Raw genomic sequence first — 15253 nt, 5'->3', positions numbered from 1 at the left:
GGCCTTGATCTCAGCTGGGGCAGGGACTGTGTGCAACACAATGGGGCCCTGATCTCAGTTGGGGCAGGACTTGTCTCTTGTTGTGTGTCTGTGCAGCACCCAACACAATTAAGCCCTAATCTCAGTTGGGGCAGGGACTGTCTCTCCCTATGTCTGTGCAGTGCCCAGCTTACAATATTGACAATACATAAATAAGACTCTTGAAAGCAACACATTTTTACAGTTATTTTCTCAAAAACGTGAACAGGCTTCACAATGCACCCAGGACAGGCAGACAGGGTCTGAAAAAGGAAAAGGCACTGCAGCCTGTAAGGGGTTAACAGGTCATATGGCCAGTTGGGGCATCATATAAAGGAAGTTGGGCTAAAGGGGAAGAGGTGAGGGTGGAAGTGGAGGTTCCCTGGTAATGGGGGCAGGTAGCGAAAAGGGAATTGTGGTGGAGGGAGGAACCACTGGGGTGGGAGTAGGAGGTTCAGGGGGAGGAGGTTTCAGACTGGGAGGGCTGGTCCCTACCTCTTCCCAGGGCAGTTCGAGCCACCTGGGTCCCCCTCTTGCCCTCCACTCCCCAAGCTGTGTGCCAGTTATGCACTGTGGCGATATTTCTATTGTAGGGGCGTTAGCACCCTGGAGGGAGGGATATGTTTTCTGTAATGCTGGAGAGGTGAAGTGGGGGAAAACCTGTGGGAATTATAGCCCAGTGGGTCACTGAGGTTGTGTCTGTTTAGTGGCCAAGAAAAGCATTGAATTCAAAGGTGCAGACCAGTGTTCTCTGTATTTTTTCGTGTGCTGAATAAATTTTATGTCTATTGAGGCATGTGCAGATGTGCACCACCCGTCGAAACACAGGCTGTGGGCCTTCTGCTAATCAGCAGGGCAGCACCTGAATCTTTCCTGGGCGTTCTGCCCAAGTGCTCAGCTTCCAGGGAACATTAGAGGAATTGTACATGAGGATTTGGCTCCTTTGATTCCAGTGTGGTGGATTCACCTCAGACAGGGATCTGGCCCCTGATGTGACGTTGAGCCGTAACCCTCTAACAGGCAGCGAGGTTTCATTCAGAGACTGGAGACTCTTTCTTCTCCCCATCGGCCCTGTCGCAGGCTAGAGTGGGAAGGCGTCTTTCTGGCAGAGCCACTTTGATTCAGCATGGCAGGTTTCTAAATCAGTCTGAGTCCTTGTTAACACTCCACAGCTGTTCTGCTCAGCCCAATTTACCCCGGGGAACCTGAGAAATGAAGCAGAAAACCAGTTTGTTTAGCTGGAGTAAAGAGCCGGTGGCAGCTGGTGGGGCGCTAGGTGGTGGTGTCTTCTTCCTCTCTGTATTCACCCCTCCCCAGCTCCGACTCAGCCCCGTGCGTTGGTAGGGTTGCCAGATGGTTTCAACAAAAATACCGGACACACTCGGCATGACATCACCATCGACATTCCATCTTACTTAGAAATTCCCGGACGTTTCTATTGTCTCATTTCTATTGTCTCAGTTTGTTTCCCGAACAGAAAGCTCAAATACTGGACTGTCCGGTTCAAAATCGGCCACTTGGCAACCCTATGTGTGGGGCCATTGGGGGCCCCGGAGCAGCCGTGTCCAGGCCACACACACTTAAATCAGGGTGGGGGCGGAACCAAAGGCCTGGGGTTGGATGCAGCCCCCAGCCCTCCTGGAGCTGGCCCATGAGACCCAGGGGGCTGGAGCCCACGAAATCCATGAGCCTGAGCCCCCCTGGGTATGCTCCCCCCCTCCACCATGGATTTTCCCATTGGAGGAAGAGGATCCCCCCACCTCTGGTTCAAATTGCTGCTGGTGGCCCCATGGAGGGGGGTGATGTGGGGTGTGGAGGCCACACAAGCCCCTCCTGGCCCCCAGGAGAATGGGGTGACTCTGACTCCCATGACAGACAGTAGGAGCCGGGGGAGGGGCGGCACAGGATGTGAAATGTGGGGTCCACTTCCTGTTTCTTGCTCCCAGTATTCCTGTTAATGCCTCCCAGAATCATGTTTGCATTTTTTTACAACAGTGTCACACGGTTGACTCATATTTAGCCTGTGGTTCTCCGAGCCCCCCAGATCCCTTTCTGAAGTACTCCTTCCTAGACAGTCACTTCCCATTTTGTATGAATAAAACTCAGGCTATGTCTACACTGTGGAGTTTTTCCGGGATACCAGAGGATCCCAGAAAAACTCAGCCGCGTCCAGGGAATGCGTCTGCTCTTCCACTTTTTTTTTTTTGTGGAAGTGCAAATGTGCTCTTTTGAAAGCCCTGTCTTCCTCATTCCATGAGGCAGAAGGGATCTTCCGAAAGAGGAGGAGTTTCCGAAATTTGCCCCAATGTAGACGGGCCAAATTTCGGGAAAGCCTCTTTCAAAAGAAAATTGGAAAAAGATACGCAATTTGCATAGTGCAAATTGCGTATCTTTTTCCAGTTTAACTCTGCAGCCTAGACGTAGCCAAAGTCATTTTTTAACTTGTTCTTTTCCTGTTTTAACTTCTGAACCTACCCCAGTTTGCAGCTTGGTAAGCTACCAGGAGGGTTTGTAGTCTTGCTCTAACTCCTAAATCGGACAGAGGGATTCTGTAAAGTGTGCCCAGTGCAAGGCTAAAGTGAGGAGCAGTTTGAGGAGCGGGCCTGTAAAGCAGGTTTAGGTGATCACAACAGCTGAGTCGCATGTGAAGTCTTTTCCGGTGACCTACGTTGTGACTGTCAACTACTGGAGGCCCCAAGCAGCTGGTGTGGGGCACCTGCAGGTCCTGACCCAGCACATGACACGGCAAGGCATCATCCACGCGTGCAATAGTAACACTCAGGAGACACTCACAGTTCTTTATGGACAGGGGCACCGTCCAGCCAGGTCCACCTCCCCTGGGAAGCATTAAATGCTAATCCAATCCAAACAGGATCTACCTCTGGTACGGCCGACTGCAGGTGACCCTGCAACAGAAGTGTCTGTGTGAAGGTTTGGCTCTAGACATCTTTTATTTCTTCCCCAGCATTAGCCGCACACGGTGCTAGACAGACCCCTGTTCGACAGATGCATGAATGCAGAAAGCCCTCCCAGCAATAATCTGACATAACACACTTGACTTTTCTGGGCCTCAGTTTCCCCCTTTTTCCAAGGCGAAACACAAGCCAATGTCTGACTACTCCCTTTGGATTGTAAACCCTCTGGGTGCGTCGACACTGCACTGAAGGTCAAAGTAAGAGACGCAACTTGAGCTATGAAAATTGTATGTCTTATTTCGATCTTATTTCAAAATAGCTCGTTTTGTACTTTGGTGTCTTTGTAGGACACTTTAACCTGCCTGGGCACTCGTTAATGCATCTGAAAGCCACCGTGTTGTTTCCGGCCAATTCCATAAGCTAAATACACAGGAAGGGTTGGAACTAAACTTCATTTACAAGTTTGATTCCTATCATAAGGTACGTCTACACTGCAGAGTGTTTTTGGAAAAACTTCACTGACGTCCACACTGCAATCGTGTTCTTTTGGGAAAAAATCAAAAGAACGGAGAGGTTTTTCCGACATTGGTAAACCTCTTTCTACAAGGAAGAAGCCTTTTTCTGAAAGAGCTCTTTCCGAAAAAGGCATGTGTAGACGGGGAAGAGGGAATTCTTTTGTAAGAAGAGGAAAGAGGAAAAAGCACAGGTGCCCTGGTGGCCACTCCGCCCATAGTAATCACAGCTTCAATGTGAGAGCATCCATTCTGTGTGGACACTATCTTTTGAAAAAACAGATCGTTTTTCGATGCACTTTTGCTGTGTAGACGCTCTCTTTCGGAAGAAGTTTTTTCAAGATCTCTTCCGGAAAAGCTTCTTCCGAAAGAAACCTGCAGTCTTGACATAGCCATAGAGGTATGAATAAAGACATTATCTGGCTAGCACACTACTTTCCATATTCTAACGACTTAACCAACTACGCAGGGGGTACTTAGAGAAGGAGCAAATTGTTCTTATCAGCTTCTTGTAACTTGAACACTCTAATTCACTTCCCCCCCCTTCCTTCCCCCTTCCCTTATTTATTTCTGGACTTTTAATGCTCCAGTCATCTGAAGAAGTGGGTTGTGCCCACGAAAGCTCATGATCCCATCAACGTGTTTTGTTGGTCTTTAAGGTGCTGCTAGACTAATCAGTGTTTTAAAGTTTTTCCATCTAACCGAGGGCCCTGTATCCAATAGTGGTTGACACTAGCTCTTTCTCAATGTGTCAGAACCAAGCTGTCAGGTCTGAACTTAGGACTTATGGGGTGTGTCTAGACAACTGAGTTTTGTCGACAAAAGTGGACTTTTGTCGACAAAACTATACCAGCGTCTACACTACCGCTGAGTTCTGTTGACATAACGTCGACAGAACTCAGCGGTAGTGTAGACGCTGGTATACCTCATTTTACGAGGAATAACACCTTCTGTTGACAGAGTTCTGTCAACAGAAGGTGTTATTGCCTGTAGGGTTGCGACTAGACTACAGGGTTCTGTCGACAAAGCAGCTTGCTTTGTTGACAGAACTGAATGTGTCTAGACGCTCTTTGTCAACAGAAGTTTTGTCGACAGATACTGTAGACAAAACTATGGAGTCCTATTGTACTATTTAACTGGTGCCCTTATGCCTGAAGGCAGCCCTGGGAGAAGATGAAGACTTGTAGAGTGGTGGTTTTATAATCTTCAGCAACGCACTAAAGAAATATCTTAAACAGGTCCTGTCGACTCGCACAGTAAATTCAGAAACTGGCAGGATAGACCTGGGGTTGGAAAGACCTGTGAAAAGGCTTCCCTGCCGCTTGCATGGCTTTGCCACAGGTTCTGCTCAGAGCTCTGTCCGATTTTATCACTTTGAAGCTAATTGGATCCTCTCCTGAGGAGCCAGAGCTACCCAACAGGAAGAGGAAGTGGGCGGACAGTAAGACCCAGATTTTCAGGTGCCCTACGGAAGCATGTTTTCTGTGTATCAGTAAGAACAGCCTTGCTTGCAGTAGCGGGCGTAGGATGATTTTGACCTAGATTGGTTCCCATCCCGATCTCTGACAGATAGAGTCTCGGTCTCCACAGATCAGTGGCATAAGACTCATAGTGGGAAGTTTAATACCCTGTGCAAAGCTCTTGCAGCATTAACCGCGATCGCGCTGGACGGTCTCATTATCCACATTAGTGTCCAAGCCCCCTTTTGACTCCTGTGTTTGCGCCCCAGTCGGTCACCTGGGCCCCCGTTGTGCACAGGCTATAGACCAGGGGTTCTCAAGGTGTGAGAAGCCCTTTGCTGCACCCATCTCCCCCCGAAAAACTGACACCATCACCTCCCATACTATACCATCCTCAGGGGAGCGGACAACCTGCTGGGGTCCTTGGGCCAGGTGGGCGGAGTCATCCCCTGGCTCGTGGAAGAGGCGGAGCCTTGGACTGAAGGGGAGGGGCCAGCCCTCAGCACTGCATGGAGAGCAGCATGTACCTGCCCCCAGAGCCATCCCGAGGGGGTGGTGCTCCAGCGGCTATTTAAAGGGCCCAAGCTCCCATCCGACACTGCCTTTGAATTGCTGCACCCAGAGAAATAGCCCCCTTTAGCTCCTCCCTGTCAGCAGTCCTTGCAGGGCACTTGTCCTTGCTGCTGTGTTGCCTTCAGAGCTGGGTGCCTGCCCATTGCACGCGATCCCCATCCAATAGTGTTTTGTGTCGGGACAATTGCTATAGAGATGTGTAAAACAAAGCGAGCAGCAATATGATGAACGGCGCTCGCTGTGCCCCGGCAGACAATGCACGTTACCATCTGTTCCCGGTCCTGGATCACCAGCATTTCAGATCCCTTCCTGGCACAGTCGTCACGGCTCTTGCTCCAGGTATTAGTCTCTTTCGACAGCCAGTAGCACATGTTCCCACGCCGGAGCCAGTCTTGGGGGCAGAGTTTGCACCTGGCGTCCCCTGCGGGGACAGTGAGAAGTGGCAAAGGGCGTTAGTGATTCTTTCTTTCCTGTCCACAGCGGAGCCAGATGAATTTCTCAGAGCTAGACACGGCAGACTTTCCTGTGGCTGGCTGCTGTCCCCTCCCGGCTCCTCCGAGCTGAGCGCAGCTGGCAAACCCCCTCTCCTCCCGGCTCCTCTGAGCTGAGGGCAGCTGGCAAACCCCCTCTCCTCCCGATTCCCTGAGCTGAAAAGGGGATTTGTCAGTAAACCACGGCATTAAAGAGACTCTGCACCTCAGCTGCTGAAACTGAACTCCTCCTTAATGCTCGGTGCAACAGGATGAAGTGCAGGGAAGCACTGTTGACTAGACCAGTGTAACACCCCCCACATTCGTCCTCAACAGAAATTAAAGCACAGAACTTCAACACTGAAAACACACCTCACGTGGACCAAAGAAGCAGCTCCCTCAGCCAGTAGCTATAGTAGGCTTGTATCCTTATATGTGGAGCAGCACTACAGAGAGACACGCACCGCTCACACCAAACCGGTGCATTATGCCATCGACAGGAATGCCGACATGGGGAATGTTCTCATACCTAGGTCTCCCACAGCACAGCGGGGATTCGGACAGACCGCACCCTTTGAAGATGCGGATGGGTTTGCCTCACAACGAGCGGTGGTTACCTGAGTTTATCTGGGCCGGATTGCACACGCTCTGCTTCAGGCGAGAAACCCAGTCCTCCAGGCTGGTGTTGCATTCTTGTCTGCTTCCGTTGCTTAGAGCAACACCATCACTTTCAGGGGGGTTTCCTTGTAGATGGGGACCCTGACAAACTTTGAAACAACATCCTGTATAAGATGGGGATCAGGACACAGAAAGCCCAGCCCTGTGCTAAATCCCTTGATAGAGGAGTGACTCTGGCCCGGCTCATACCCAGTTAAACTTCAGTCAATTTTTATATCCGTGCCAAAGACTTCAGAGCGGCTTATCTTGGGGTTTGATGAAATCTCTTTTAACGCCGTGTGGCCCAGTGTGTTCTACTGACCTAGCAGTGTTTGTATCAGTTAATTCACCACAACACAAACACTTCTATCGGGGCATGTACTGCAGCCACAGCAGAAAGCTAAGTGCAGACTCAGCAGTGAAAAGCAGGGGAAAGACAGCGGAGGTCCACAAGCTGTTTCCATAGGATCTGTTTATTCCGCAGGGTCACTGAATCAGGCTGCATGTATACTGTTTGTTTTGTGCGGAAGAGGAAATGAAAATGAAGAGCTCGTTTGCAAATCTTGCACTCTCATTTGCATATTCTCTTCCGATCCTTTTTGCAGAAGAGGATTTTGCGAAAAAAAAATCCACCGTATAGACTGGGCTATTTTTGGGGAAAAAAACCCCTTATATGCAAGATCATAAGAACGTAAGAACAGCCATACTGGGTCAGACCAAAGGTCCTTCTAGCCCAGTATCCTGTCTACCGACAGTGGCCAGCACCAGGTGCCCCAGAGAGGGTGGACTGAAGACAATGATCAAGCGATTTGTCTCCTGCCATCTCTCTGACAAACAGAGGCCAAGGACACCATTTTATCCCCTGGCTAATAGCCTTTTATGGACCTAACCTCCATGAAATTATCTAGCTTCTCTTTAAACTCTATTATAGTCCTAGCCTTCACAGCCTCCTCTGGCAAGGAGTTCCACAGGTTGACTACACGCTGTGTGAAGAAGAACTTTCTTTTATTAGTTTTAAACCTACTACCCTTATTCCTCAAAAAAAAAAAAAAAAAAAAAGAGGTTTACAAGGATCTTGTGCAAAAGGTTTTTTTTTTTTCCAGAAAAAGGCCCCGTCTATACTGCAGGTTTTTTCGCAAACACCTCTTCCGCAAAAAGGATTGGAAGAGAATGTGCAAATGAGAGCGCCAGCTTTGCAAATGAGCTCTTCGTTTGCATTTCCTCTTCTGCAAAAAACGAACAGTGTAGCTGTAGCCTCAGTTACACCCGGGCAGCTCCCCCGTCTCAGAACAACAGGTTCAGGCTCTTTGCAGACTCAGGCAGCTGCCCCTGCATCGGTTACCCTCCAGGAACATCCCCTTTTCAGCGCAATTGGAAGAGGCTCTTCTGTAGACCAAGACAAGAGTGTTGCACTAGTTTAAGCCCTGCAAAGTCTTGGGAGGGAGGCAGTTTGCTGGCTGCTTTGGAGAGTGGTGCAGGGCCAGGACAGGGGTGAGCCTGCCTTAGTCCCACTGCACGGTCACCCAGGAACCACCTGAGATAAGCAGTGCCCAGCTGGAGCCCACATTCCGAACCCCTGCCCCAGCCCTGAGCCCTCCTAGACCCAAGCTCCATTACAGAGCCAGCATCCTGAACCCCCTCCTGCACCCCAACTCCTGCCCAGGCTCAACTCAGAGCCTCTCTCACACTCAGATCCCAAGACCAAAGCCTGCACCCCACCTCTTTGCCCCTGCCTGGTGAAAGGGAGGAAGGATGAGGGAGGGAGGGAGGAAGGAGTGAGCAGGGCGGGGCCTTGGAGAAGGGGCACGAAGGAGGAGGGGCCAGGGTATTTGGGTTTGAGGTAGATCCAATTCAAAAAGTGATCTTGTGCTTAAAAAGGTTGGAGACCCCTGGTCTAGAGGCGGCTCCCGCATCTCCGCGTGACTTTCTCAGGCTCCCTCTCTGAGCAAGTATCGCAGGCCCTTGCATGTGCAGAGTTGGATTTAAGGGTATTTACTTTATCTTTTGGCACGCGAGGTTGACCGTTTGGAGGGTTACAAAACGTTAACTGCTAGAATCGTAACAGCTGTTGGCGTTGAATAGTTATTGTATGTCCACTCTTGTCCTATTCCCCTATCATTTCCCCCAACTGAGAACATGTAAACAGATATAAACGTAAAAAAAAATTAACACACACGTTAACACACACATTGATTCTGAAAAGTGATAGAAATGTAGCCGTGTTAGTCTGGTGTAGCTGAAACAAAAGACAGAACTATGTAGCACTTTAAAGACTAACAAGATGGTTTATTAGGGGATGAGTTTTCGTGGGCCAGACCCACTTCCTCAGATCAAATAGTGCAAGAAAATTGGCACAACCATATATACCAAAGGATACAATTAAAAAAAAATGAACACATATGAAAAGGACAAATCAAATTTCAGAACAGAAGAGGGATAGGGGGAGGGGAGGTAAATGTCTGTGAGCTAATGATATTAGAGGTGATAATTGGGGAAGCTATCTTTGTAATGGGTAAGATAATTAGAAAGTTAATTCTGAAAGTTTAGCTTGGTAAAAATAGAACAAAAAGTGCTTAAAAATAGTAATAGAGATGTAGCCGTGTTAGTTTGGTCTAGCTGAAACAAAAGACAGGACTATGCAGGTCTGGTCCATGAAAACTCATCACCTAATAAACCATCTTGTTAGTCTTTAAAGTGCTGCATAATCCTGTCTTTTGCTTAAAAATAAACACTCTTATTGGTGGAAATTACTGAACTAGTACATTGAAATCTGCCCAGCCGAGTTATACCGGTGCTTAGGTAAGGGCATCTTAGAAAGTCACGGAGAACAAGAATAGATTTGAGAGATTTAAAAGATTAGCAGGATCCCAGACACTTACCCCAGGCACCCAGCACAATCCCTGCTATGGTCACGACGATACACCAGGCCCCCAAAGCTCCCAGGGCGATTTTGTAACAACAGACACTCATCAGCGGCTCTGGAAGATGAAACGGTTAGTGAAACACCCTCGTTCGTGGGTTAACACCAGCAAAGTGCTTTTCCTTGGGCAGGAGTAAATATTGTACTGGGCTTGAAACTTAGTTCTATAATTCTCCCGGAGCCCAATCAGCAAGTGGTCAGTGGGTACCCGGGCTTGTGGTTAAAATGCTGGAGCTCAGGGTTTCATTCCTTTCTATGCCACAGATTCCTTGCCTGATCCTGGGTAAATTCATTCCATCTCAGACACTGCGGTGACGAGTGTGGGTTGAGGATTGAGTAGAACTTCATGGGTCTCATTCCCCCCATCTAGATAGTTACATAAGAACATAAGAACGGCCGTACTGGGTCAGATCAAAGGTTCATCCAGCCCAGTATCCTGCCTGCCGACAGTGGCTAATGTCCCAGGTGTCAGAGGGAGTGAATCAAACAGGGAATGATCAAGCAACCTCTCTCCTGCCATCCATCTCCACCCTCTGACAAACAGAGGCAAGGGACACCATTCCTTACCCATCCTAGCTAATAGCCATTAATGGACTTAACCTCCATGAATCTTTTTTGAGCCCTTTTATAGTCCTAGCCGTCACAACCTCCTCAGGTGAGGAGTTCCACAGGTTGACAGTGCGCTGTGTGAAGAAGAACTTCCTTTTGTTTGTTTTAAACCTGCTGCCCATTAATTTCATTTGGTGGCCCCTAGTTCTTATATTATGAGAACAAGTTAATAACTTTTCCTTATTCACTTTCTCCACATCATTCATGATTTTATAGACCTCTGTCAGATTCCCCCTTCGTCTCCTCTTTTCTAAAACGAAAAGTCCTAGTCTCTTTAATCTCTCTTCATATTGGATCTGTTCCAAGCCCCTAATTATTTTAGTTGTCCTTTTCTGAACTGAACTTTTTCTAATACCAGTATAACTTTTTTGAGATGAAGAGACCACATCTGTACACAGTATTCAAGATGTGGGCGTACCATGGATTTATATAAAGGCAATAAGATATTCTTCGTCTTACTCTCTATCCCTTTTTTAATGATTCCTAACATCCTTTTTGCTTTTTTGACTGCCGCTGCACACTGCTTTAACATCACTCTCTTTGGGCTATTAATTCCTGAGGGCAGGGGCTGTTTCACTTAGCACAAAAGAGTCCTACTGCTGGATGGCATCTCTGTAGTCGTAGAACACGAGAACAGTAAGGAATCTCGAGGGCAATGCATCCAGTCCCCTGCCCTTCTGGCAGGACCCAGCACTGTCTGGATCTGTGGTGTCCAAAAGTCTAGCCACTAGCCACACAAGGCACTTTGATTGGTTGAGTGAGGCTTAATAGCTATAGCCGGAGCCACTAGCATGGCGACTAAGGATGCTAAGAAGTGGGTAATTGACTAAGTGTGTACTTGGTACCATTTGTATTGAGTACACGATTAGTCAACAAGGATCCCTGCTGTAGTTTAAATGTAGTAGGAGCTGGGTGTGCAGGCAGCCTGGTTCCTACAACGTTTCAACTGCAGAGCCGCAGCGGGGTAGGTCCGGGACCCTTTGCAAGCTACCTCTGCCGTCCTTGCACCCTACCTCTGCATTTCCTGCTTCCACCCCCCTCCCCCACGGCCTCTATACCAGAGGATAGGCGAGGCAGTAGGGCGAGGAAGCAGGAAATGCGAGTAGTTGACTCAACTACTCTTTTACATCCCTAGTGGCTACTGCTTCAGACACCATGGATCCGATCATCCCTGACAGGTGTCTGTCTAACCTGCTCTCTTAAATATCTCCAGGGATGAGATTCCACAATCTCCCTAGGCAACTTATTCCAGTGTTTAACCACCCTGACAGGTACGAAGTTTTTCCTAATGTCCAACCTAAACCTCCCTTGCTGCAGTTTAAGCCCATTGCTTCTTGTTCTATCCTCAGAGGCCAAGGAGAACAATTTTTCTCCCTCCTCCTCGAGACACCCTTTTAGATACTTGAAAACCGATCTCATGTCCCCCCTCAATCTTCTCTTTTCTAAACTAAACAAACCCAATTCTTTCAGTCTTCCCGCATCACTCATGTTCTCTAGACCTTTCCTCAGTCTTGTTGCTCTTCTCGGGACCTTCTCCAATTTCTCCACATCTTTCTTGAAATGTGGTGCCTAGAACTAGACACAATATTCCAACTGAGGCCTAAGCAGCACAGAGTCGAGCGGCAGAATGACTTCTCGTGTTTTGCTCACAACACTCCTGTTCATGCAGCCCAGAATCAGGTTTGCTTTTTTTGCAACAGTGTCACACTGTTGACTCATATTAGGTTGTGAACCACTATTACCCCTAGATCATAGATTGAGCTTCTTGGGTCTATTACTATTATACACGTTTCTTGTAGGAGACTATCCCTGCCCCAGAATGCTTATAAAATAAATAGACAAGAGAGAAAAATGGTGGGAGGGAGAAAGCAGATGCCCAAGGTCAGTTAGCCAGGATTAGAACCCAGATCTTCCACCCACTAGACCACACCTGATCTCGTACCCATGGGAAATGCTTTCTACTCATCTCCTGCTTAAAACCCCTGGCATAAAAACCCAGCTCTCCATGGCGATATGTTGCAAACTGAAGACAACCTACGTCAATACCTTGGTGTCCTGCTGGAGAGAGACGCGCTGAGTTTCCCACCTTCGGCCGGAGGTTCAGTACCGTGTAACCTTCCTCGTCTTCCATCTTGCCTGAATTTTTCAGTGCTGAGCAAGCAAATGGAGCAGAAGAAGAACTAAGTGCCCACAAGAGTGAAACTGACCAGCTGCAGCGTTTACAAGAAGTCCTGACAGCTTCTTGGGCCTGCGAGACCACACAGGAAATGTAGATATATGGGTAGAAACCTGCGGCCTGGTTCTTTGATCCAGTTTGGCAGTGGTCTGCTGAGGGGTGTTCTCAGTTCCCTTGTTTGTGGCTCAGAAACACTTTTCAATACAAAGTGGCTTTTGTTTTCTAGCAGCAAATCTTCACCAAACACGTTCATCTCTTCGAAAATGTTTGCTGTTATTTGACCAATAAAAGGTGCTTGTTGCTTTCCCCACATCCATTTCTATCTCATTAACCTTTTTTTTGGGGGGGGGGGTATTTTTTATCATTTTGCCTGTATAAAAGAGAAGTGGAGGAAGCTAGTGAAAGAGGGGGTGCACCCAAAGCCATTTTCCCCTCTTATAAAATGTATTAATATTTTCTGGAAAAGAGCTGGAAAAATATTTTTAAAAATCTGCAAACATGCCACTGTTTTACCCTATGGACCCAGAGCCTGTGTTTCCCAAGTTTTTTTCTTTGGGAGAGTTACAAGCCTTTGGTCAGGGTATTCCTCTAATACAGGAAACAGAGGTCACTATGAAATTAATAGATAGCAGGTTAAAAAGAAAAGGAAGGATTTCTTCTCACAATGCACAGTCAACCTGTGGAACTCCCTGCCAGAGGATGTTGTGAAAGCCAACAAGGTTTAAAAAAAGAACTACAGGCTGTCTTCACTATAAGTCCAAGATATGTTCCAAAAACCTTGGACTTACAGCGAAACAACTTAAAGCAGAGAATTTTTCCCCCGCAGCTGATTTCCATTTGCTCAATTCTTTTTGCGCAGCTTAAGCACAGGGAATGGGAGGATTTATAATGCATCAGTTCCTGCAAGCGTCAACGACTTTAGTGTGGAACCGATGTAGACTCGAACTGCTTAGAGCAGGGATGCCCTGTAGATCAATTCATGGAGGGTAGGTGCTTCAATGGATGCTAGCCAGGATAGGCAGGGATGGGCTACCTAGTTCAGTCGCAGGGGAACATTTTTAAGAGTGATGGTACTGAAATCTGGTCAGTGTGTCCACTCTCATGTTCAAGTAAAACTTAAAATCAAGCAGCAAATGGGACCCAAGAAGCCGTTAGATCAGCTGCGGGTCACCACAACACAGCGGTTCTCTGGCCACATCTGCGTTGCAACGCTGGCGACAGCAGGAGCAGTTCCTCTGTCACAGAGACGTCGTCTCCGGCGCTCAGGCAGATGCACTCGGGTCACTTTCTCAAGCTTGTCTCCCAGCCATGGGAGTTAGAGATCTGCCGGATTTGAAATGAAGGCTGAGATTGTGCGGGAATCACATGACTCCAGAAGCTCATCTTGGGCCTGGGTTTTAATAATGCTCAGTGGGTCCTCCAGTTCTCACTCATGTTTCCTCCGATTCAGCCCCTCTCTGTCACTGTCCCATGCTGAGACTGTAAATTTCTCTCACATAACACCACCCTTGGTCTATGGCATAGATGCCGGATGACTTAGATCCCACGGGTGCTCTGACCAAGCCCTGCCCCCACTCCACCCCTTCCTACAATCCCCCCCACCTCATCTCTTCCTGCCCCTAGGCTCCACCCCCAATCCATCCCTTCCTACAAACCCCCCAACTCATCTCTTCCTGCCCCTAGGCTCCACCCCCAATCCATCCCTTCCTACAATCCCCCCGCCTCATCTCTTCCTGCCCCTAGGCTCCACCCCCAATCCATCCCTTCCTACAATCCCCCCCAACTCATCTCTTCCTGCCCCTAGGCTCCGCCCCCAATCCATCCCTTCCTACAATCCCCCCGCCTCATCTCTTCCTGCCCCTAAGCTCCACCCCCAATCCATCCCTTCCTGCAATCCCCCCCACCTCATCTCTTCCTGCCCCTAGGCTCTGCCCCCAATCCATCCCTTCCTACAATCCCCCCCAACTCATCTCTTCCTGCCCCTAGGCTCCACCCCCAATCCATCCCTTCCTACAATCCCCCCCGCCTCATCTCTTCCTGCCCCTAGGCTCCGCCCCCAATCCATCCCTTCCTACAATCCCCCCCGCCTCATCTCTTCCTGCCCCTAGGCTCCGCCCCCAATCCATCCCTTCCTACAATCCCCCCCAACTCATCTCTTCCTGCCCCTAGGCTCCACCCCCAATCCATCCCTTCCTACAATCCCCCCGCCTCATCTCTTCCTGCCCCTAGGCTCCACCCCCAATCCATCCCTTCCTACAATCCCCCCCAACTCATCTCTTCCTGCCCCTAGGCTCCGCCCCCAATCCATCCCTTCCTACAATCCCCCCGCCTCATCTCTTCCTGCCCCTAAGCTCCACCCCCAATCCATCCCTTCCTGCAATCCCCCCCACCTCATCTCTTCCTGCCCCTAGGCTCTGCCCCCAATCCATCCCTTCCTACAATCCCCCCCACCTCATCTCTTCCTGCCCCTAGGCTCCGCCCCCAATCCATCCCTTCCTACAATCCCCCCCAACTCATCTCTTCCTGCCCCTAGGCTCCGCCCCCACTCCACCCCTTCCTACAATCCCCCCCCACCTCATCTCTTCCTGCCCCTAGGCTCCACCCCCAATCCATCCCTTCCTACAATCCCCCCCAACTCATCTCTTCCTGCCCCTAGGCTCCACCCCCAATCCATCCCTTCCTACAATCCCCCCCACCTCATCTCTTCCTGCCCCTAGGCTCCACCCCCAATCCATCCCTTCCTACAATCCCCCCCACCTCATCTCTTCCTGCCCCTAAGCTCCACCCCCAATCCATCCCTTCCTACAATCCCCCCCCACCTCATCTCTTCCTGCCCCTAGGCTCCACCCCCAATCCATCCCTTCCTACAATCCCCCCACCTCATCTCTTCCTGCCCCTAGGCTCCGCCCCCAATCCATCCCTTCCTACAATCCCCCCCACCTC

General features: G+C 49.3%; 1 protein-coding gene across 1 annotated transcript; it reads right to left on the bottom strand.

Annotated features, from left to right (window-relative positions):
- Positions 1–48: 48 nt before the first annotated feature.
- On the bottom strand, positions 49–12612 carry LOC142823287 (killer cell lectin-like receptor subfamily F member 1). Its single transcript, XM_089770710.1, has 6 exons — positions 12181–12612; positions 9485–9583; positions 6566–6715; positions 5745–5899; positions 2812–2924; positions 49–1223 (listed from the first exon to the last, which is right to left on the bottom strand). Exons 1-6 carry the CDS (start codon positions 12263–12265, stop codon positions 1100–1102), a joined length of 726 nt encoding a protein of 241 aa, XP_089626836.1. The 5' UTR covers positions 12266–12612; the 3' UTR covers positions 49–1099.
- Positions 12613–15253: the final 2641 nt, after the last annotated feature.

Source organism: Pelodiscus sinensis, chromosome 19 (genome assembly GCF_052426305.1).
Source record: "Pelodiscus sinensis isolate ZL-2025 chromosome 19, ASM5242630v1, whole genome shotgun sequence".
NCBI classification, from domain to species: domain Eukaryota; kingdom Metazoa; phylum Chordata; order Testudines; family Trionychidae; genus Pelodiscus; species Pelodiscus sinensis.
The sequence above is the reverse complement of the archived record's forward strand: the minus strand, read 5'-3'. Positions and strand labels throughout refer to the sequence as shown.